Raw genomic sequence first — 24,098 nt, forward strand, 5'->3', positions numbered from 1 at the left:
GTAGGGCAACACAAACTTTCATTCATTGCTGATGGGGATGCAGTGGTGTAGATACTTTGGAAGACTGGTGGTTTCTTACAAATTATGGGCTTTGTGATTATGATGTGTCAGTGTAGGTTCATCAGTTGTAATGAATGTACCACTCAGAAGGATGTAGGTCACAGGAATGCTCTGCATGTGTGGGCACAGGGGATATATGAGAAATCTTCTGTACCTTCCCTTTAATTAGGCTATGAACTTAAAATGGCCAAAATCTTCATTTTACAAAATTATTTTAAGAAACATGAAAAAAAAAAAAGCCACGTGTCAAAAAAAGCAAAGACAAATGACAAACTGAAAAAAGTATTCTGAAGTCATGTTCTAGACAAGGATTCATTTCATGATGTGTAAAGGATACCAACAAATTGATTCAAAAAAAATACAAACAAAGAATGGGCAAATATTATCTACAGAGTTCACAGGCAGGAAAATATAAATGACTTTTAAAGATGAGCGCTTGATCTCATATTTAATAAAAAAGTACAATTTAAAATTTCACTGAATTACCTTTTTTTTATCAGTATAGCAAAGATCAAAAAGTTTAGTGACATACTAGATTAGTGAAGGTTTGAGTAAATAGGTACTCATGTTGCCGATAAAACTATAAATTGGATCAAATCATATGTAGGATAATTAATACTGTCAAGGAGAATTACATGTGTACATATCTTTTGACCTGGCAAGCCAATAGGTAAATTAGAAATGTAGCCTACAGATGAATTACATATCAGTGCATGTATACCACACGTGTATTTGCATGTGCTCACATAAAGTTCTCTAAAAGGATTCCCAGAAACCTACTACCGTTGCTTACGTGGGGTAGGGTGGACTCGAGTATGCTTATGACTACGTATCCTTTTTCTGTTCGCAGAATTTTGACCCCCGTGAATTTTAAACCTATTCAGACATACAAACTTATGAGTAGAAATGAAAGGAAAAGGAAAGAAAGGCACAGGTACTTTGGAAGAATCGTTATTTTTATACCTAACAGTTGTATGCCCTTTATTTTATAGAGAAAGAGGCATTATTGGAGACTGGACAGCAAATGTCTCACATTATTTCAAAATGAATCTGGATCAAAGTATTATAAGGTAAAGATTCCACATTTAAAAAAATAACATACATTAAAATATCGTATGTTTTCCAGATAAAGTAATATTTGTTAGTTATTATATTGGCATATACTGTGTATTATGACTCTGCCTAATATCGCTTATAAGTCACTCTCGAGTTCCTTGTTGAAACAGTTTTCCCCCACCCTCCATTTCACCCCCCACAGCAGCCCTGCTACCAAAGGATGTTTTTTGTTGTGTGTTCCTTTGGTCTTGGCCTGCCTGTCAGGTTGCTGCTGATTTCCTTCTGGACACCATGATTTAGATTGGGCTGTTCGTGATCATTGCCTGTCCAGAAGAGGCCGGTGTGGTATCCATGTTCTCCCTGCTCCATTTGATCTTAGGCCCCTATTCCCACATGCTGCTGCTTCGCTTTTGTATAGTCTTCTTTGCCTGGCTTCTTTGCCTTTGCCATGACACTTGGCCATGTCACAGACCGACACCAAACAAAATTGTAAGTGGAGCGATTGTATCCTTAAGAGAGAGATCAGAAACTGATGACTTTGAGCTGGTTGGGTTCTTTTACATAGGGGTTTTTTTTGTTTTTGTTTTTTTTGCCTCAGGGAGTAGACTACACATACAGAGTTGTTACAGTTGTGGGCAGAACCAGAATGGAGTGTGTGAACAACCTGTGCTAGCGTTCTCCTTTTGCTGTTGTTTTTGCTTTGTTTTCCTTTGAGGGCTGCATCTTGCAGACAGCAGCTGGCAGAGAAGTAATTGTTGAGTTGATTTAATGACAGTTGGAAAGGGACAAGTGTTGGATACGGTGGCGGTTAACTCTCCCCAGTCCTCTCCTTCCTTGCATTCTAACAGCCTGCTATAGGCTGGAACACTGGGTTAGTACGCTCCAGGCTCTGCCTTTGGCAGATCACTGATGGCAGACACTACTGTAAAACTTGACTGCGTGCTCCGTGTACCACATACTTGTGTTCATCTTAGTGCATTCGCTAGAAATGTGTGTCTTTGATCGTTTAGCGTATTTGAAAATAAAAACAAAGATGTATTTATATTTTTTAATGCTTAATTTTTTACTGCAGGAAATTCCACTTTCAGAAATTCTCCGCATATCTTCGCCACAAGATTTCACAAACATTTCACAAGGCAGCAACCCACACTGTTTTGAAATCATCACTGACACTATGGTATACTTTGTTGGGGAGAACAATGGGGACAGTTCCCACAATCCTGTTCTTGCTGCCACTGGAATTGGAGTCGATGTAGCACAGAGCTGGGAAAAAGCAATTCGCCAAGCTCTCATGCCTGTTACCCCTCAAGCAAGTGTTTGCACTTCTCCGGGGCAAGGGAAAGATCACAGTAAGCAATAAGCTTGTTGATGGCTTTTTTCCCCCCTTTGGTTCTTAAGCGTTTTGTGGGTGTGGTTGTGTTTATGTATTTCTAACGCTCATTTTAAGCTTCATCGTTAGTAACCAATACTGCGGGTTAATTCCTTTATACAATTCACGTTGGTTATAGTGTATACATACAACCCCCAGAGCTAGATTCCAGAGTCAGTCTCCCTCTCCAGGCTGTGCCAACCTATTAGGTGATCTTAGGCAAAACTTCACCTCTCTGTGATAGTACCTACTTTGTGGGGTTGTCAGCATTCGAGGAAAGAGAACCAGTAAGGAATAGAACAGTCTTTAGTTTCCATGAACTCTCAGTGGATTAAAGTAAATTGCTAGTATTAGTATTTTGCTTCATGGTGGGATATAAACAGGTGATCAAGAATTACGGTTCACGTCATACTTGTGAAATCTATGAAGCCAGAAATGCTGTTTTTCTTTTAACTGAATTAAGACATTCAGAAATACTAAAAAAAATTGTTGAAACACATGTTCTTTGCACCAACAAAACTTATAAAATAAAAGCTAAATTTTGTAAAGGATCAAATGAAAGCCATAATATAATGTCACTTTTACGCCATTGGTATTATGTTATTTCTGGGGAAACACCATTTATTAGATATATTTAAATTGAAATAGGTATCAGCCAGTTCCTACATGTACTTTATTTCTGTTCAACTGTATTATTTTGTGCACCTATTCTTGGCATTATGTTACACTCTGAGCTAGAGTATGAAAGAAACACAGAAATTAAGGGAGATAGGACACACATACATAAGAAAGTGTTACGTAGCAGCATAAAGCAGTAGTGCGCAAAAACGAGTAATGCATTACTTGGAGGATGCGGATATGGATAGAAGGAGTAAGCAGAGACTTCATGATTTGGATCTTGACCTTGGATCCCAAGTAGGTTAGGATAGGAAAAGCTAAAAGAGAAGGGTAGAGAGCTAGTGTTATTCTAGTTAAGGAGACAGGTGTGATCAATGGGATGAAGATAATGACCATGACCATGTTTGGTGTTTAATATTGATTCTAAGAGGATGAATTAATGGATATCTACAGTGCTGCTAAAGTTTTGGGGGATTTTAGACAGAACTCTGATAACCTAACTAAAGCCATGGACCTATTCCCCCAGAAAATAATACAGGAGCATACATACAAATTTTATGTATAACTGGATGTGGGAACCTCCTCTAGCCCATCATCCATGGACCTCCTCCCTCGGGTTGAGAATCTCGAAAAGCGGAAGGGTTGCGTGAGAGTGCTAGAGAATGACGCGCAGTCGTGCCGCTTACTGTCTGTGTGACCTTGGTCTCTACAGTCTCTCATCTAAAGTGTGAATCATAATAAATGCATACAATGCACAGTTCCTGATGCACTGGTAATACTGTTATTGTTGTTGCTGCTGCTTTTTGTGGTGTAAAGTTCTGGGAAGCAATGGAAATTAAAACTGGGTGGAGCTGGACAGTGGAGGCCTTTGAAACAATCTGCGTTGACACTAGGAAACCGGAACAATTGGAAAGCACAGTGTTAGATACTTCTGTATCGTTGATGCTGTGCCTTTTTTTGTTTCATTGATATTTAATGTTTTAATTATTTAAAATATTTTAAGATTGATTTAATATTTTTAAATGCAGGCTTTGATAGTCATTTTTTGATGCATAGTTTTTGATGCATAGTTTGCTTACATTTTGTTAATTTTTGTATTTGGGATTGTAAAGGAAATTTCATATTGTCTTTGAGTTGTCTCCAAGATTCTAGATGTTTGAGACCTAACCTCTTACTCACTTCCCATGCTGCCCTTTTCTCTTGTCAGTTACTTCTGTTGTGTACCAAAATAATACAAACATTTGAATTTTACAGCATTATGGAATATAAGATGAAGAAGTCCTTCCTATACACTTGTAACGCCCCCCCCCCCCTTATTCCTGATCCTATACCTCCTCCTTCAGAAGACCATTATGAACAATTTGGTGTATATTTCTTGCTTTGGGGAGAAGGGAAGCTTATGCTATCTGTGCTGTATTGTTATATTTTATTTTTGTAGAAAAGTGTGGTCATACTCTGTGTTCTTTTTGGAACTGGCTTTTATCCACTATTTAATATATATCAGATATATTTCAATGCTAGTATATGTAGATTTGTCTAATTTTTAATTTTAATTATTTTTTAATTTTTAAAAAAGTTTTTGTAATGTTTGTTTTTGAGAGAGAGACAGAGACAGAGCATGATGGGAGGGGGCAGAAAGAGAGGGAGACAGAATCTGAAGCAGGCTGTCAGCCCAGAGCCTGACACAGGGCTTGAACTCATGAACCACGAGATCATGACCTGAGCCAAAGTCAGACATTTAACCGACTGAAGCACCCAGGCACCCCAAATTTTCTTATTACTAAAGTAATGCATGCTTTTTATGTTTTAGAAAATGAAGGCAGTATAGAAGTGTATAAAGAGCAGGCTTTGTTCCCCAACCCTACTTCTCTCACTCATCGGAAGTATCATTTTCTTCATTAAATGCTGCTACTACCTTACAACTTGCCTTTCTAACTTAATATGCTGTGGATAGCATTCTAACTCAGTATTATAGCTGTACACCATTAAATGTTTAGATAGGATTTCTTTGTGTGGATGTTTCATGTTTTATTTAACCAGTTTCCTGTTACTGGGTTAGTATTGTGTGTGTGGATAAATTTTTTTAAGGAACATAATTAGCCAATTTTTAATTCAGCCAGTTTATAAAACTTAATGTACTGTGGGCACTTGCATGTCAGCAGATGTTAATATTATTAAGTCCTATAACAATTTTGTTCTTTGCTCATACATCGTTCTTCTGTTTTACAGAAGATTTATCTACTAGTATCTCTGTATCTAACTGTCAGATCCAGGAAAATGTGGTAAGTAAAAATTGAAAATTATAGCTAAGATATGCAAATTGGATAATTAAAATAGGTAAATGAAGATGTGAAAATCAGTGCAAGAGATAAAAAACAAACTCTTAAACACAGCAAACTGGTGGTTGCCAGAGAGGAAGTGAATGGGGGGGTGGGGAAATAGAGGGGATTAAGAATGCATTTATCCTGATGAGCACTGAGAAACATATAGAACTGTTGAAACTAACACTGTATGCTAATTATACTTGAATTAAAAAAAAATATATGGGGCGCCTGGGTGGCTCAGTCGGTTAAGCATCCAACTTCGGCTCGGGCCATGATCTCGCGGTTTGTGGGTTCGAGCCCCACGTTGGGCTCTGTGCTGGCAGCTGGAGCCGGGAGCCTGCTTTGGATTCTGTGTCTCCCTGTGTCTTGGCCCCTCCCCCGTTCATGCTCTGTCTCTCTCTGTCTCTCAATAATAAATAAACGTTAAAGAAAATTCAAAAAAATAATTCTTAGGCCAAAGTATTGACCATTTGGCCTAAAGACACCAGGCAGGCTAGACTTCAGGGCTGATAACTTCTTTAAGGAATTCTGCCTTATGAAGGAAAGTGTGGCAGATTTTTTTAACTGTGAAAATAAAGTTAACTTTTTCATAAGTGTTAGTAGACTATTACATAGTGACAGACTAGTTCAAAGAGAAGGGAGAGACCACTTCTTGCTGGGTCAGCAGAGAAAGCTTCCTACAAGAAGTGAATCCTGAGTTGTGCCCAAGTGGATGGAAAGGGATTTTGACTCAAGGGCTGAGAGGGTGAGGGCAGGGAATACTACTTCATACAAGACAGGGACCAGGATGGCACATAGAGAGAAGCAGGACATACAGGACTTGTAAGGAATAGTGAATAGGTTCAGTTTGGCTGGTATATATATGTAGGTATGTGCTGAGGATTGTAACAGGGGTCAGCAAACTTTTTTTTTTTTTTTAAACATTTATTTATTTTTGAGACAGAGAGCATGAACAGGGGAGGGTCAGAGAAAGAGGGAGACACAGAATCTGAAACAGGCTCCAGGCTCTGAGCTGTCAGCACAGAGCCCGACGCGGGGCTCGAACCCACAGACCGCGAGATCGTGACCTGAGGCGAAGTCGGACGCTTAACCGACTGAGCCACCCAGGCGCCCCAGCAAACTTTCTATAAAGGGATAGATAGTAAATATCTTAGGCTTTGTGGACCACACCCAATTACTTGATTCTGCCATGGTAGTGAGAAAGCAGCCTTAGTACAGAAAGGAATGAGCATGGCTGCGTTCCAATAAACCTGCATTTATGGACCCTTGATTTTGAACTTTATGTCACTTTCATGTGTCGAAAGATACCATTATTTTCTCTTTTTAAAAAAATGTAAAATCTGTTCTTTGATCAGGAGTCTGTACAAAAAGACCCAGCAGACCTACCAACTAGTTTGCCAACCATGGATTAGAAAGAAAAAAGGCTAGAAAAAGAAGTCATAAAATATTTCGTTGACTATATATAAATTTCTCTGATAAAAATCTCTCACCATCTTCCACCTGGGGCATCCAGCTGTTCTAGCTCTTAGCATATAAATGTTGCCTATTCTAGGATTGCGGTGAAGACACGTTATCCGTTGGCGCTATGGGAAATAGAGGGTCTCAAGGAGATGTAATCTGTGTATGTATCTCTTGTGGTAGTGGCAGGTACGAGAGATACCAGATTCTCGGGGAGGGAAGGAGGAGTAACAAGAACGTGAGGTCACTAACTTTGAAGGAGCTTGAGGGACATGCACATTCATAGCTGAAAGGGGGAAAGGTTTAGAGCTGATCTTTGTGAAAAAACCTTTTCTGGCAGCTATTATTTGAATAGCACATGTCCCCTCATCTAATTTGATTAGAACCAAAATTTGGTTGGTTAAACAAAAAGTTGATTAAAGTTAGGAAGCATATAAAAATGATTCTTACAAACCTTAAAATTTTCATGGTAACTTAAAACATACCTATGCACATTCATTTGCTGTTGTCAGAGGACTGAGATTCTTATGGGTCTGCTAAGCAGACTTGCACTTTGTCTTTCTTGTGTCAGTCACATCTATAATGCAGTTCCAATGCTAACCACCCAGATTTCGTGCAGACTTCACAGACTAAGGGTACAGTTCCCAAAAGGCTGCCCGCACTTGAGACACCAGCCACAAGTGCAGGGGTCTCCAGGTCACCCGTACTTCTGACCAACTGGCTACAAATCCAGAGGATTCCCACGAACCCACACTGAGGTTCAATAATTCACTAGAATGACTCTGAGAGCGCAGGAAAACTCTGGACTTCTGATTACAGCTTAAGTATAAAAATCGGGACCAGGCAACTAAAGACACCTAGGGTGCGGTTTGGGAGGGTTCTGAATGTAGAGCTTCTGCGTTCTCTTGCTGAAGTCCGGGTATGCAACCCTTCCAGCACATAGATGTGTCACCAGCCCCGAGCGTTACCTGGATTGTGGTGTCCAAAGGTTTTTTTTGAGTTTCATTAAGTATGATTGACTGAATCGTTGGCTACATGATTGAACTCAATCTCCTGCCCCCTCGTGTCCTCCCCTGAGTTTGGACTGTTCAAAGGCCCCAACCCTCTAATCACGTGGTTAGTCTTTCCAGTGATATTTCCTCATCCTAAGTCATCTTGTTAGTTTAACACAGGTGTGATCCAAAGGGCTCATGTATTACATGAATGAGATATTCCTGTGACTTGGGAAATTCCCAGGATTTAAGAGTCTTTCTCTGAGAAACCAGGGAAAGAGGCCAGTCAAATTCTTATTATACAACACCCATAATATCTATAATTTCCTATTTTTGTTTCTTTAAAGTAGAGCCAGGGATACTTGTGAAATATTCTGAGAACAGAATCCGCACTCCCCCAATCTGGAGTTTGTAAAACTCCTTAGTTTTCATAGAAATCTTGTGTGTTTCATTGACTTATCAAATATATTTATATTTAATTTTGTGTAATCTATAACAAGTACATTTGGCAAAATGGTTTGGGGAATAAATTCAGTTTTAAGAGCTACTCATTGGGATACCGGCCACAAGCATTTTGTTAGGCTGTGGTAGACATCAGTCAATATATGCTTTTCAGAGGGAATGGAGAGTGTAGGTTATTCTGGTGAGTTAGTAAAAGAAAAGGTGTTAGGATAGCCTCTAATGTAGTACTTATTTGACCCTGATATGGCCTGAATTCCTTATCTTTTTAATAGATTTTTCTGCTTCCCAAATACATCATAAGGCCCTTAACCAGGTCTCTTCCACAAATTAGCTACCTTTTGCAGAGCCCTGTGTACAGTTAGGGTTCAATAAATGTTGATGATAATCATAAAATCATAGGCATTTTTTAAATTAGGAGGAACCTAGGGATGTAGACCAATACTTTTTTTTTTACAGATGAGAAAACGTCCCAGGGGAGTCAACAATTTAAGATTATCTAATTAAAACAAATTAGGAAATCAGATTTATAGAATTAGTGATTTTTATATGCTAAGCACTGGATTTGACACTTTGTAGATATCTTTATTTAATTTGCTTAAAAATCCAGTGAAATAGGTGTTACTATATTCCCTTTACCAATTGAGAAAATTGAGGCCTATGTGATTCTATTTGAGTTACTACCGTGAGACAGGCACTGGCTGGGAATGTAAGAGCCACGGAGATCGAGCCCCTGAGTTCATGCAGACTGGCACAGACCCCAAACAAAAGGGAGACCGGGATCGAAGAGCTGTGGAGAGGACCGGGGATTGCCCTCCCAAGAATATTCCGACAGCAGCAACCACCACCAAGAGAGAGCGGGGCTGGGGAGAAGATTGGGGAGTGGGTCTCACTGACAGACTTTCTCACACATACGCTGTCACCAGCCTTTCAAAGTTAGCCTAATTTCGATAATATGAACCTTGTGAGTTTTTCTCTCAAATCAAAGATAGCAAATTTCTTTGATGGTGAAATAAGTAAAATACTGTTCTTAATTTTTTATGTTAATTTACTGTTTATAGATGATTACTTAATAAATGCATGATTTCTTTTATTCAAGGCATTTCCCCCCCAAAGATCTTGCTGAATATATTATACTTGCATATTAAGAGTCATAGTATTAAAACTGGGCTTTTCTAGGACATGGGAAGTCTATATTCATAAAATGTTTGCTATGAAAATTAGCTGCCTCATAAAAATAAAAATGTGTTTAAGTGTTAGAATGAAGAGTTAGAGATGCTGACCATGTTTCATAGGGCAAATAATGCTGCTTACTCCTTCCCAAATAGGACATTAGTACTGTTTACCAGATCTTTGCCGATGAGGTGCTTGGTTCAGGCCAGTTTGGCATCGTCTATGGAGGTGAGTGACTGCAGCCTGCTGCATATTATACGTACTCCAGAAAATTGTGAAATTTGAAAACCTCTGCTAGCTGTTACGTCTTGTCACAATTTTGTCCAGTGGCTTGTTTCTGCAGGGTTGACTTGCATTCTTTCAGCTAAGCCCTTTTCACTGTAACTGAGTATTCATTCTTCATTTCAACCGCAGACTTTACAAAGTAACAAAGAATCAGGAAATTAGTTCCACAGTAGTCTTACTTTATCTCTTGTAGCATAAAGATGTTTGTGAGGGAAAAATCAATGGCTCAGAGGTTTGTTGGGCGGCGTGTGAGCTTGTTTATTGGAGGTTATGCCCTACTGGATGTCCAACACAAATGGCCCCGTTCATCTGCTGTTGGCATGAATGTTATATCACGTCTGAGGACCTGAGATCTCACTGTGACTTATGATATTGGCAGAGTCATTTAAGCTCACCGTGCCTTTGTATCTTCATCTGTTGAATGGAGTTAATAAACCTTTACCTGCATAGTTCACAGGGTTGTTAATTAAACCTAATTGTACATAAAAGTACTTTTATGAGCTATGATCCGAGGTATAGAAGGAAGGTAATGTTAAATCCTAGTCCTCACTTGCTGGCACTGTTTAAGTAGTCTCCTCCTCGGCCTTTCTGCCTCCAGGCTTGCTCTCAAGTGTGGTTAAATAACTTTGTGCTGACTCAGTGAACCTAGTAAAATTAATTCATTGATACAGTGTTTCTATCTTGACAGTCTCTGAAGACTAAGAGTAGTTAACTAATAAGGTAGATTATTTTTCAGCACCCAAGTTCATTCAAATTTCCTGCTGTTTTGAGTAATGAAGCTGTCATTAGGGACAGCTACTATTAAGGGAAAACAATTTACTTCTTAAAATTAAAGGTGAGTGAAGAACAAAATCAGCCAAAGAAAAGAAATATAAGAGTAAATACATATCAGTTTTGGTCTGTGGACAACTTCCTGATAAAGCTTTTATGTTGTAGATGAGCTGACAGTTTGCTGCTTCTTACTTTTCTATACTTTTTTTTTTTTTTTTTTTTTAATAGGAAAACACAGAAAGACTGGAAGGGATGTGGCTATTAAAGTAATTGATAAGATGAGATTCCCCACAAAACAGGAAAGTCAACTCCGTAATGAAGTGGCTATTTTACAGGTAAAGAACAAAAAACCAAGTTGCTTTGTATTGGTTTTAATTTTGATTTATGAGTTTTTAAATACAGGTCTGTTTACTGTGCTGATAAGAATAAGGCTTGTTTTCTGTTTTGTTTTCATATTATGCCCTTTTGGCTTAGTGAGAGGTTGGTGGACATCTGCATTAAATCCTTAAGTCTTTTTTTTTATTTTTTTTTTTAAAGGAAAAATTAAGTTACAGTAACCTAGGAGTTACAAGAACTGCCGTTATGGTAGTAGGTTTGTTTAGAACACATTTTCATAAGTAAAATCTTAACAACAAAACTCTTAATTCGTCTCTCCAGAAGCTCAAAACACTTGATAGTTCTGTATCACCACATTTGATTAGGAGATCAGTGCTATACCCGTTCAGTTCTCACAGATGATCTGCTTGATGATTATAGCAATTGCTATAAAAAAAAAAAAAAAAGTCTGCTTAAAAATTGACTTTTTAACAGTAGCATTTGCTATTTTATTAATTCACAACTCCAAAGATTTAATTTTATAATGGTTTAGTCCACTAAGGTGTATTTTTAAAGATATACTGACAATGACTTCCATAAAATAAATTACTGTCTTCTTATTTTCATGTAACATTTTTACCTCTTTTGGGGGTCATCTAGAAGACTAAAATGTAGCTTTATCTTTATTTTTATGAATATCCTAAATCATTTATAATATGCAAATATCTATTTACTGTGTAGCTTTTGCATAATATTTAAGAAATCATGGTGATACAATAGTTAATGCTGTCAGAGCCCCCATTTGCTTGTGGGTGAAGTTCAAGAAGATAGTCTACTGAACTTAGGCTTCCTTGAAGAAGCAGGTAAGAAATGTATAAACAAAGGATTAATTTTACATGTATTACATTATCAATTACTAGCAGTAATGTTTGCCTCACTTCTTTTTCAGAGGCGTGATAATCAAAAGATTATGATCAACAAGCTACCTGTGGTCCTTTCAAGTTGCTTCCTCCTATAAAACTACCTTCATACAGAATATTAATAGCATTCAGACTATATTAGGATATGGTTAGAAATCTTTTTCACATCTAATTTTGGAATCTTGCTCATTGTCCAACTAGTATGCAAAAAAAAAAAAAAACCATTAAGGATATATATTTTTTAAGGTTTTTTTTTTTTTAATGTTTATTTACTTTTGAGAGAGACAGAGACAGAGCGTGAGCAGGGGAGGGGCACAGAGCGAGGGAGACCCAGAATCTGAAGCAGGCTCCAGGCTCTGAGCTGTCAGCACAGAGCCTGACGTGGGACTTGAACTCACGGACAGTGAGATCATGACCTGAGTTGGACACCCAACTGACTGAGCCACCCAGGTGCTCCAAGGATATATTCTTAAGACTTGATTCATCCTTGTCGCTTTGATCACGAACACATCTTTGAATTAAACACTGAAGCTTTTTTTCGCCATGTTATGAACTGTGGCTCATAATAGCTAAATTTCGGGGTTTCCAGGTAATGCACAGTGCAAAAGCTGTATTCTGTCCTTCTGGGTTTTTTCATTGATATTGCCCTATGGGGAATACAGTTAAGTGATTATAGTATGTCTCCAAATATACTATTTTCATCTTAAATTTAATACCATATTCTTTGTTATAGATTCTGTTCAAATCGTATGTCGTGAATGGCTTACTTTGTGCCAGAAACTAAACTTAATTAACATCACCCAGCAGGAAGAAGACAGGTTCAGAGTGTGAATCTAAGTCTGTCTCCACACCACATGCTCTTTCTTCTCTGCCACATTGGATCTCCTGTGTGTGTGTGTGTGTGTGTGTGTGTGTGCGTGTGTGTGTGTGTGTGTGTGTAAAATTGTGACTTCAGTTTCTTTGCAGTGTGTAAGTTCAGCGAATGTTGAGTGTGAGGACCAGCTTTAGGCTACTTTATATTTGAATTACAGTTCTCTTAGAACAATGTGAATATGGTAAATACATTTTTTTAAAGCAGACTTCTTTCAGAGAGTAACTCATTTGCTGAAATTCATTCCACAAGATTTGGTTGTATGAGCATTTCAGCGAGACCCTTCCACACGGGTCACGAGGCACTTACTGTACTCGGTCACTCGCTCCACCCTTTGGTTCCCGCCTCCCCTGGCAGCCCGGTCATCCTTACTTTCCAGTCACGGCCCCTGATTCTTCTTGTATGTAGTCCTCCTTAAACAAATCTAAAGGTCTGGGTGAACGCAGCCTGGTAGTTGATCCTGGTACTGTAAGTCCCCTGCAGCTCCACTGACAGCCGTAGTTTTTCTTCCCCATGTCCTCATCTTTTTTTCTTTTTTATGAATTTTTTTTTAATGTTTTTATTTATTTTTGGGACAGAGACAGCATGAGCAGGGGAGGGGGCAGAGAGAGAGGGAGACACAGAATCTGAAGCAGGCTCCAGGCTCTGAGCTGTAAGCACAGAGCCCAACGTGGGGCTCAAACTCACAGACTGTGAGATCGTGACCTGAGCTGAAGTTGGACACTTAACCGACTGAGCCGCCCAGGCGCCCACCGTGTCCTCATCTTTATAAAGAGAGGATGGGGTGAAGACCAGGCATATTATTGAGACCATACTTTTGGCCTTTCCAATGGCAGAGAGAGACAATTATAGAATCATTGACTTAGGAGTGACCTTACAGTTTACCCAGGAACATCCAGCCTCTCTCTTGAGTGCCTGGTGATAAGCTCTGTATTTCTATCAATTTAATAGAAATGAGAACGTGACATTTTTGGACATCTGCACATATTCTATTCAGCTAAATCAAAATCTCTTTAAAAAGGTTCCATCATAGACACCACACTCAACACATTGAGTCTCTTTTCCAGATGGTGACCACACTGTCTTTCTGTTCCTCAAACTTGCCAGATATGGTCCTGCCTCAAGGACTTTGCTTAAGCTATTCCCTGTGCCTAGAATGCTGGCACGCCCCATATCTGCATGGCATATTCCTTTATCTCCTTCAAGACTTTGCCCAGATGTTATTTCCTCGTGAGGCCCTTGCATTCCGTTCAGCATTATCCACCCATCTACCCCCAGCGCCCCTTCCTCTTCTTTCCGTAGCATTTACCACCTTCACACTGGGTCATTTACTAGTTTATTACCTAGTGTCTACCCAACCTTGCTAGAATTAATAAGCTCAGTGAGATGAGACATATTTGTCAATTTTGTGTACTCATGAATCCAGACTACCAGCATAGTCCTGGCACATAGCAAATACTCATTTAATATTTATTGAATAAATGTGTTTATGTGGGGAATTAACCCATAACACATTGTTAAAATTTTGAATGGAAGCGTGGAATGGTTTCACTTGTATAGTTCCTTAAGGTAATGTGTTACTTTGTAGATGGGTACAAGTGGTTATGCAGAGAAAAGGTCCATACCTACGTAAACTGTTAACACGGCCACATCTGGGGAGCGTGTTGTGGGGCAGGAAGGAAACGGAGGATTTTTACCTTTGTTTCATGGGGATAAGGTAATATAAAATGTCTTTTGCCCCTGCCTGAAGAGGGTAGGTATAGAGTAGTAATGGGGGAAGATGTGTGGCACTCTCACGGCTACTGTGTTAATGGGAAAATGTCATCAGAAACTTCAGAGAGAAATTTCTGGTTATACGCTGTGGTATAAATTCAGCATTTCCCCCACCTCTTCTTGGAAATTACCCAAAAGCTACAAGAAAAATGATAAACAGAAATGTATACTGTGTCTTTAATAAAAATAGAAGAGAGTTCAGACCTACAAAATAGGTAGGAGTTTTCCAGAAACACTGCAGGGGGAGCCAGGGGTGCGTGCAGGAAGAGGGGCCGCAGTCAGAGCAGGTTTTGCTGGCTCTTTCTGACCTCTCCAGTCGTGATATCCTCTCCAGGTCCCTCCTCAAATAGAAGGCCAAGGGGGTCATGATCTGGTAAGATTTAATTCAAGGGAAAACAGTAAGTGAACTGAAGAAGGGCACTTTGACAGTGGAAGAATGCAGATCACAGCAGATTAACAGTGGCAAGATTTATAAAAGGAAACTAGAGCCAGGGAGGAACTGGCAAGCACTTAGTGGTCCTGGCAGATGAAGTAGCCAAAACTAACAACGTAGAAGGCCTAAACAGTAGAAGCTAATCTAACCACTTGATACTGACATCTGTGTCCCAAAAACAGGGAACAAAGAATACCTCATTAATTCAAAAAAGCCATAGGATAGTGTTCTTTGATCCTAATGCAATAAAACTAGAAATAAATTACAAAATCAGAAAACAAAAAGCTCCCACCTCCTGAATTTTTTTTTCTTAAGTAGGCTCCACGGCCTGCGCAAAGCCCAGTGTGGGCCCGAACTCCCAACCCTGAGGTGATGACCTGAGCTGAGATCAAGAGTCAGCCGCTCAACTGACTGAGCCACCCAGGTGCCCTCTGAAACAAATTTTTTAATATCTTAATTCTTAAAGAGCAAAGTCAAGATGTCAGAGTATTTAGACAATAATCATGAAAATACTGTATATCAGCTTTTAGACTATTGCTCAGAAAAAAAAAAAACTATAAGCTCAAGTATTTACACAAGAAAGAATGAAAATAAATGAATTAAGAATCCAACTTGAGAAGTTAGAGAATGACGGGGGCCTGGCTGGCTCAAGTGGGAGAGTGTGCGACTGACTCTTGATCTCGGGGTCGTGAGTTGAAGCCCCACATTGGGTGTAGAGATTACTTTAAAAAAAAAAAAGTTAAAGAATGAACAATAAACTTAAGGAAAGCAAAAAATAAGAAATATGACCACAAATACTGAAAAAAATGTAAACGCATTTTGAGATTTTAAGATGCTGCCGTGACCAACTTGATCAGATAAATTTGAAAACCTGGAGAAAATGATTCTCTATGAAAGTATAACTTCCCAAAACAGACTCCAGAGGAAATAGGACATCTAAACAAATAGAAGTTAAGAGACAATAATGTTACAGCGTACTTCTGGTTTTGTATGTGTATACATATGGCTTTACAGGAGAGTGGGAGACAGACAACTACAGCATGGGGACAGCCAGCCACACTACCAACCCTTAAGTTGATCAGAGTTGTGATATTCTGTCTTCCCCTTGCTTACCGCTATTATCACACGCATTTCACTTTTGTTTATTTATAAAGCTGTGACGCTTTATATTTTGCTACTTGGAATACCACCTCATTAAGCTGTTTTAAACTGATTAGTCAACAGTATTTATTTCGTGCTTGCTAGTCATTTTTTAAAACACCAACCATGATTCAGACATTGACCTAAAATGACTAAGACAGAGTCTCTGCTCCCAGGGAACTTCCTAGGCTACAGAGTAAGATACACATGACATAGTAGCATGGGGTAAGTATTGCTACATGGATAGACGGTGTTTGCTGGAAACTACTGCAGTCGTCCCAAAGAGAGGTGACGTGAGCTGAAATTAAAGCAGTTACAGTGGGAATTGAGAGATGGCGGCAGGTTCAAAAAACATAGAGATGGCACTCAGCCTCACATAAGCCAAAAAGAAGTTTGCCCTCTTGGCATAATTAGGTACCCATAATAAGGAAAACAGCGTAAGAAAAATAGATTTCTATAAATAAAGAATGAAAGTTAAATCACTTGGACCAATAGAGCATATTTAAAATTGAATAGGGCGAATGAAGCCATGTTATTGAAGATGTGAAAATACAAGCCGAGGAATAGATTTATGTCCAGAATAAAAAGCCATTGAATGTTTTTGAGCATGACTGACTTCTCAAATTTACTTTTGAGGAAAGTTTTTTGGGTTTTTGGCTTTTTTTTTAAACCGGTAAGATAGATTGCTTTTTTTTATTAGCAGAAACCGTATCACATTCAACTTTCTATTTCACTAGCCCTGGTAACGTAGTGGTGCTCAAGAAACCTGAGGGGATGGAGGTAGAGATGCTGAGCCCGAAAGAGGGAAGACCAAATCGAGGCGTGATTGAAGATCCGGGCTTAGACAAAAAACTACCTTAAAAACAGAACCATTTCTTGAGCAGAGATACAGCCCCAAAGAGCCACAGCTCTGCGTAATTGACCATAAAGTTTGATTGGCAGTTGGTGCCTACTCGTGGACAACATAAACGTAGAGTAGAGGCAGAAGACAAAAGATGAGAAGGTAAAGGAGTAGTAATGGACAAGGGCAATTATGTAATCAGTTAGGAGGACCTTCCTTCCCCTCAGGGCATCCACTCTCCACTCTCCACCACAGATCTTGGCAAATCAGAATCTGTGATGCTGTTTGTTTGCTTTTAGTGCCTGTTGCCCTGAGCTGGTTTTCTTCCCATACCATGTGTTGCATACAGTTAATCGTAGCACATTGCTAGATATTTGCATAGTAAAACCATTTCTCTACTTAAGTCGGTCATATAAACATCCTGCAACTCTTCAGAATTTGCACCATCCTGGGATTGTAAACCTGGAATGCATGTTTGAAACTCCGGAACGAGTTTTTGTAGTAATGGAAAAGCTGCATGGCGATATGTTGGAAATGATTCTGTCCAGTGAGAAAAGTCGACTTCCAGAACGAATTACTAAATTCATGGTGACACAGGTATTTTAACTCTTTTTTGAAACGAGAATACTTTAAAATGAAGAGAATTAAATAGCAGTGCTTTTTACATAAAGGGATATGGTGGGAATTATTAACCGTGGAGAACAAGTGACTAACACTTCGGTTAAATCTTGACGAACTGTGGTGGACTTCTCCAATTATGCCATTCGAGAGGTCAGGTGGGGGTGAACTATGATTTTTTCCAGGCACTGAAAAAACTGTTTTCTTCAATAACAGATCCTTGTTGCCTTGAGGAATCTACATTTTAAAAATATTGTGCACTGTGATTTAAAGCCAGAAAATGTGCTGCTCGCATCAGCAGAGCCATTTCCTCAGGTGAGATACTCTCCGGAACCTTGAGCGTCTGACGTTACAAAGCACCCGTATAATGAAAGGCGGTGGTGTCGGTTCGGATACATAAACATATTGACAGAAGTAATTAGCCTGTAACTGCCAGTGAGGATTAATCCTTGAATAATTTGAACTCAGAACTTACTCATATTGTTTATTTTCATGAAGACTTTTTAGACTTCAGCAGACCTTAAGGAGTATCTTTTTTGCATGTAGACTGTTTGCAGGTCACTTCTTCTCGTGGGCAGGGAATGAAGTTAGGAGAGGCCACCTTGGTTGGTGCCTGGTGCTCAGGACAAACTCCCCATAAAATGAGGCAGAGGGGTGACCCTACGTTGGGGGGCATAGATTTTGAGGCAGGCAGCCAGCTCCTCTTCCTCTTTAGGGTACTTTATTTCAAACATTTTCACCAAAACCTATGTCAGAATTACCTTTCCCATCACTGCCATCACTCACATGCGTATCCCCTTTGTGTGTGTGTGTCCTGTGTGTGATGCACTGATTGTCTTACTTGGTGAAATTTCATTTCACTGAAGAGTGTTGACCTTGATCCAAAATCATTTAATAACCTACAAAATGGTTCATAAACCCAAAGTTTGAAATATTTTCCTGTGGAATAATATGTGTTGGCAGTGCCCATAACTATCAGCTAGACTCTCTCCTTCAAACTATTGTTTATGTAGATTTGAAACATGCACAATTAGTTGGCTACACTAAGGACAAGTAGCTGTTTCACTTGAGTCAAATACAACTCAGATCGTCTTTCAAAGAAAAAGACGTATTTTTAAAAATTACTCAACTCTTTTAAGGAGGTAATCCTATTCTTTTACAATGCCTGTGTGCTTAAAAGTGATTCCCTATCATTGTGAGGCCAAAAAAGGTTCCCAGATAGTTGGCGTGATGTTTTAAATAAAGTGCTTCCATACGTCATTACCTCATTTGATCTTCAGAATAGTTTGGGCAAAGGACGCACACCCCTACAGTGAGGCTAAAACTCCGTCCCTCTTACCTCTGTTAGGAACAAAGGGAAAATCACATCATTTACTTGATGTGCCTTTTTGCCTAAGTGCTAGCCATGGCCACACTTTATTCAGTTGCCAAACTGCCAAGGCAACTTTTCTTTATCAAGATGTTAGCTGAAATTCGACATCTAACAACAGAAGAGTTCATATGTCTTCGTGGTCGATAATCCTATTCTTCCAATACTCAAAGGGAATCACATTCAATAATGGCACGGAACAGTTACCATAAAAATGTGCGTGAGGGTCCATGTCCTAGAAAGCCAGCAGCATTTGAATACACCTTCATCATACACTCTCCAGGCAATGTTGGTACCGTTGGTTTGTAGAGGCCAAATCTCTTTTTTCTCAATGTATCATAATGCTTGTTGAGAAGACAGTTTATGAGGCAGGGCATTTCCTCCGGAAAGTACTTGGCATTTGCTTGTTCGGCATGGATGCATCATTAATCACCAAAATCTGAACATCACTGGAAGATGGGCAGCAGAAGTGCTCTGAGCTCTGCCAAGCTCATCACACTTCCAGAACTTTCTTCCCAAAAGGACATTGTAGTAACCGTGACTACCTTCAGACAGAACTTTTTTCAAATCTAAACATCTCACTAGTAATAATTTATTCCACAGTCACAGGAAACACCTTTGCTCCTCTTTCAAGCAGGCTCGTAGTTCTTTACTACACTCAAGTTATTTGCCAATTGACAGTATCCTTGGGAATATAGGTTCTAGGATTAAACAAAATAAAGGGTAAGTTTTAAAATATCAACTTATTTTTCATTCAGCAAACATTTACTGAGGGCCTTTATGTTTTCAGGCGCTGTGAAGTCACTGAGGATTTAAAAATGAAACCTATAATTCCTTTTCACAGAAAATTATCTCCTTTAAAGTCAGATGCTGAAAGATCAACACCCTCCATTTCATCAAAAAACTTTGTGACCAGGGGCGCCTGGGTGGCTCAGTCGGTTAAGCAGCCGACTTTGGCTCAGGTCATGATCTCACCGTTTGTGAGTTCGAGCCCCGCATCCGGCTCTGTGCTGACAGCTCAGAGCCTGGAGCCTGCTTGGCATTCTGTGTCTCCCCCTCTCTTTACCCTTCCCCTGCTCATGCTCTGTGTCTGTCTCCCAATAGTAAATAAATGTTAAAAACAGACGAACAAAACTTTGTGACCACTTACAGCATCCAGCTGGTGTTTGACATTGTGGAATCTAAAACTTCAAAGTGGTTTTTTGAAATAGGCACTAGGGAAGTTTGTCATACCATGTTGGCAGAAGATCACAGGATCATAAATGTATCTGCCTTTTGGGAAAAGCATATTTTACAATTTCCCTATCGACAATCATTTGACATTTGTGATCTGTACAGTTGGCAAGTGTGTTGAAATGATACGTATCGGGGAGCTTGGGTGGCTCAGTTGGTTAAGGGTCCAACTCTTGATTTTGGCTCAGGTTATGAGCTCACTGTTTGTGGGATCGAGCCCCACCTAGGGCTCTGCACTGACAGCGCAGAGCCTGCTTGGGATTCTCTCCCTCTCTCTGCCCTCCCCTGCTTGCTCGCTCTCTCTCAAAATAAAAAAAAACGTAACTTTTAAAAATGAAATGATACAGTATCATTCAGGGACAAGCATAATAGATTGACACATAGATAATAACACAAAACTAACATTTTTTTAATTTGCAGGTGAAGCTATGTGACTTTGGTTTTGCACGCATCATTGGTGAAAAGTCATTCAGGAGGTCTGTGGTGGGGACTCCAGCATACTTAGCCCCTGAAGTGCTCAGGAGCAAAGGTTACAACCGTTCTCTAGATATGTGGTCAGTGGGAGTTATCGTCTATGTGAGCCTCAGTGGCACATTTCCTTTTAATGAAGATGAAGATATAAATGACCAAATCCAAAATGCTGCGTTTATGTACCCACCAAATCCGTGGAGAGAAATTTCTGGTGAAGGTAAAAAAAAAAAAAAAAAAAAAAAAAAAAAAAATTTATAGCTCTGTGCCCTTTAGTCTAAAAATCTTTGTGATCCCAAATCAGCCTATTTCTTCTGACTTCTCTTTTTAATTTCTCATACTCCTCTTCCAAATTCAACCAGTTACCAGTTCGTGAGCACTCTTCCTCCTGACGGTCTTGTCTCTAACTTCCTTAAAGTTCCCACGCCTAGCACTAACCCAGGACCCAATTTCCTCCCTTTGAAACTACTAAAATACCTAGGGTTCTACCCGTTAGACTCTTTGACGGTGCTTCCCAGTCACCACTGCTGCCAGATCGGTCTTCAGGAAACCCTCCTTCCATCTTAACTGTGCCCTTACATCTTGGCCTCCCTTTAACCACATTGCATCTGTAGGTCTCTCAGAGATAGCCCAAGTTCACCTTCTGCCCTCCCCTCCACTGTTCCCGATCTAAAACCTAGCTGCTGACTCTTCTCAGCTGCTTTCTGCATTTTGCTTAGACCTTTCCTGCCTTCAGTCCCTCCTCACTATTGAAATCCTTCCAGTCCTTCAGGGACCCCTTAGCCTGTGGCTCATCTGTGAAGTCTTCCCGGAGCCCCTCCTCTGAACTGTGTAAGATCTACTTAGGCTACTAGGAGGAGATATTCTCCCTGAAGTATTCTTTCTTTTCATAATTATTTTCAGAGACCTTTATTTCAGGTTCTTTATACATACAATGAATGATATAGACATTCTTCAATTTTCAGCTCCCCTGTGGACCAATCCTAGGAGGCATGGTAACATTTGTTTTCCCTGCCTGGTGAAGGTTTTTGAGCTTGCGGGCCCTGGTTCTGTACCCATCAAGAATGCCTTGGTTGGGTCTCTGTAGTTTACGGACACTGACAGGAAAGGCACACACTTCTTTGACAGCCCCGTACTGAATAGAACCCTACTGGGGAATGCCCCCACCTGGATTTAGCCAGCCTTTGGAACACGGGCCTTTTTTGTTTTCCAAAAGTACCAGACCTAATCTTGGGGATTTGACAGTCCATTAAACTGGGAAGGTTTGAGGAACAACATGTAAAGGCAGTAGCAGGCTTTCTTTGTAATGAATACCTAATTGAAGAATATAGGAGGGTCTGGGTGTTCCAGAATCCTCTTAGAGTTCCTGGGGCAGTGTGGTCTGTAGACTTCAGACTAATCAATTGGTGAGCGTACTAAAGCAAAAACCTGTGGCTAGATCTCAGAGATTCCAGTTCACCAGTTGGAATGACACCCAGGAATGCATTTTAATGAACACCCCAAATGACTCTGATGCACATGGTGGACAACCATTTAAGGAACAATGGATAAAAGTTTGAAGTACTGAACCCAGGGAAGTTCATACTTAAATACTGTGGTGTGTGGAAGAGAAACAGAACTGGTATAATGGGACTCTTCCCCTTGGTTCAGCCCTGGGTCCAGGCCTTAGTGTCGGTATTTCACGCGTATCGCCATACAGGTGGAAGTCAGTATGTAGCTACATGGTGGTTTTGGTTTTGTGGTATTCCGTTTCTTCAAATAAGTGGGCAAAATAAGTATGCCAAGATCTCCCCACTCACACCAAAACACCATGAACATATTTGTATAAAACCTGTTAAGTATGCACTTTTGATGAGAAGTGATCGTGCAAGTCCGGCCACATCTGTAGAGGCAAGGCAGTGGCTTTGGCTCCCTTGCAGACCAAGCCGGGGACTAGAGAACGGTGTCACTGGAGGACAGCAACAACACGTCAGTCTGTAATCAGTTTTTTAATTCATTTGGAAATAATACTAACACTTACGTGCTAAGTAAGCACCGTCCTAAGCCCTTTATGTGTGTTATTTCATCTTCTCAATAACCTCATGTTACAGAAGAGGAAAGTGACCCTCTGGCACACGCAGTAAGTCTACACTGTTAACCTGTACTCGACACCGCCTCTGTAACAAAACAGGCACACTTCATAAAATAGGTGCTCTAAGTTCAGTGAACGTTTACAGGCCACTAACGTGTCAGCGGGAAGGCCATGTTCTTGAGAAAAGTCGCCCACCCTGTATTTCTGTGGCTTGAATGCCTTCCAGGCAGAGTCACGGTATGTGTGGGTGCCCCATACACCCAGTTCACCGGTTGGATTTTCTCTCCTCTTAGCAATTGACTTGATAAACAACCTCCTTCAAGTGAAGATGAGAAAGCGCTACAGTGTGGACAAATCTCTCAGCCATCCCTGGCTGCAGGTAAAAAAACAAATCTCTCTCTGGTGATCCCCATTGGAGCCATTCATTGTAATGTGTCTCACCTAATCAAACTACTCTAAGATCAACAGATTCTACACGTTTTAGAATATTGTAAGTGTTCTTCAGTGATTACTTTGTACTATGGCTGAATCTCTGGAAGGTTTGCTGTATACCATTCACATGCAGAACTGATAGGCAGTTCAACTCCCATAAACTGAAAGCAATGATTTAGCCTTTATATAGGGCCTTTTATGCTTCATTTCCCCTTTCTGTAAAATAAGCATGTTATTTTGTCAAATAGATTTTGCTTTTAAGATGCCCACTTAAAAGATTCATATTTGCATTAATGACAGATGAAATGCCATTTAAAATGTTTGGCTCAGGGGTGCCTGGGTGGCTCAGTCAGTTGAGCATCCGACTTCGGCTCAGGTCATGATCTTGCAGTCTGTGAGTTCAAGCCCCACGTCGGGTTCTGTGCTGACAGCTCAGAGCCTGGAGCCTGCTTCGGATTCTGTGTCTCCCTCTCTCTCTGCCCCTCCCCCACTCATGCTCTGTCTCTCTCTCTGTCAAAAATAAATAAACATTTAAAAAAATAAAATAAAAATGTTTGTCTTAATTCCCCCAAAAGCTATTGCATAGATTTCTTAAAAGGAACCCCCGAGCTTCAGAGTAAAGAGAAGCTTTAGAACTACTCTAAAGGGGACTGGGGTGGAGGTTGGCAGGTAGAATTAACTTCACAACAAATGCACAGTTGCAGTGATTATTAAATTATCCTGATAGTAGATTCTAAGTACTTTCCCCTATTTTGAGGAGTAAGGTGGGGCATAAGGTCAGAATTTAGAACAGAATGTTTTAGTGATTATTATTAGCCATCTCAGAAGCCTCAGGCAGTTTTTAGTTTTAGAAACTAGTTACTTCCTTCATTAGAGACTCTAAATTTGAAAAAGTATCTTAACATTGCTAATTTAAAATATTACGAATGGAACTTACTGTATAGCAAGTACTGATAGTAGAGACTGTCAATTTTGCAGCTATGGGGTTAGGAAAAAAAAGTTCAACGTATTTTATTTCTTTTATAGTTTATAATTCCATTTTTTTCTAG

At 39.8% G+C, this 24,098-nt stretch overlaps 1 protein-coding gene across 2 annotated transcripts in view; it reads left to right on the forward strand.

Annotated features, from left to right (window-relative positions):
• Nucleotides 1–24,098, forward strand: part of PRKD3 (protein kinase D3) — an 87,200-nt gene that overhangs the window by 60,292 nt on the left and 2,810 nt on the right. For both annotated transcript variants that reach the window (XM_042933235.1, XM_042933234.1), the window contains exons 10-18: nt 1,053–1,130; nt 2,189–2,465; nt 5,333–5,385; nt 9,665–9,737; nt 10,794–10,900; nt 17,294–17,455; nt 17,693–17,791; nt 20,499–20,766; nt 22,911–22,996. In XM_042933235.1, the coding sequence (XP_042789169.1) occupies nt 1,053–1,130; nt 2,189–2,465; nt 5,333–5,385; nt 9,665–9,737; nt 10,794–10,900; nt 17,294–17,455; nt 17,693–17,791; nt 20,499–20,766; nt 22,911–22,996 (1,203 nt within the window). The remainder of the gene's footprint in view (nt 1–1,052; nt 1,131–2,188; nt 2,466–5,332; nt 5,386–9,664; nt 9,738–10,793; nt 10,901–17,293; nt 17,456–17,692; nt 17,792–20,498; nt 20,767–22,910; nt 22,997–24,098) is intronic.

Source organism: Panthera leo, chromosome A3, assembly GCF_018350215.1.
Source record: "Panthera leo isolate Ple1 chromosome A3, P.leo_Ple1_pat1.1, whole genome shotgun sequence".
In the NCBI taxonomy this organism is placed as follows: Eukaryota; Metazoa; Chordata; class Mammalia; order Carnivora; family Felidae; genus Panthera; species Panthera leo.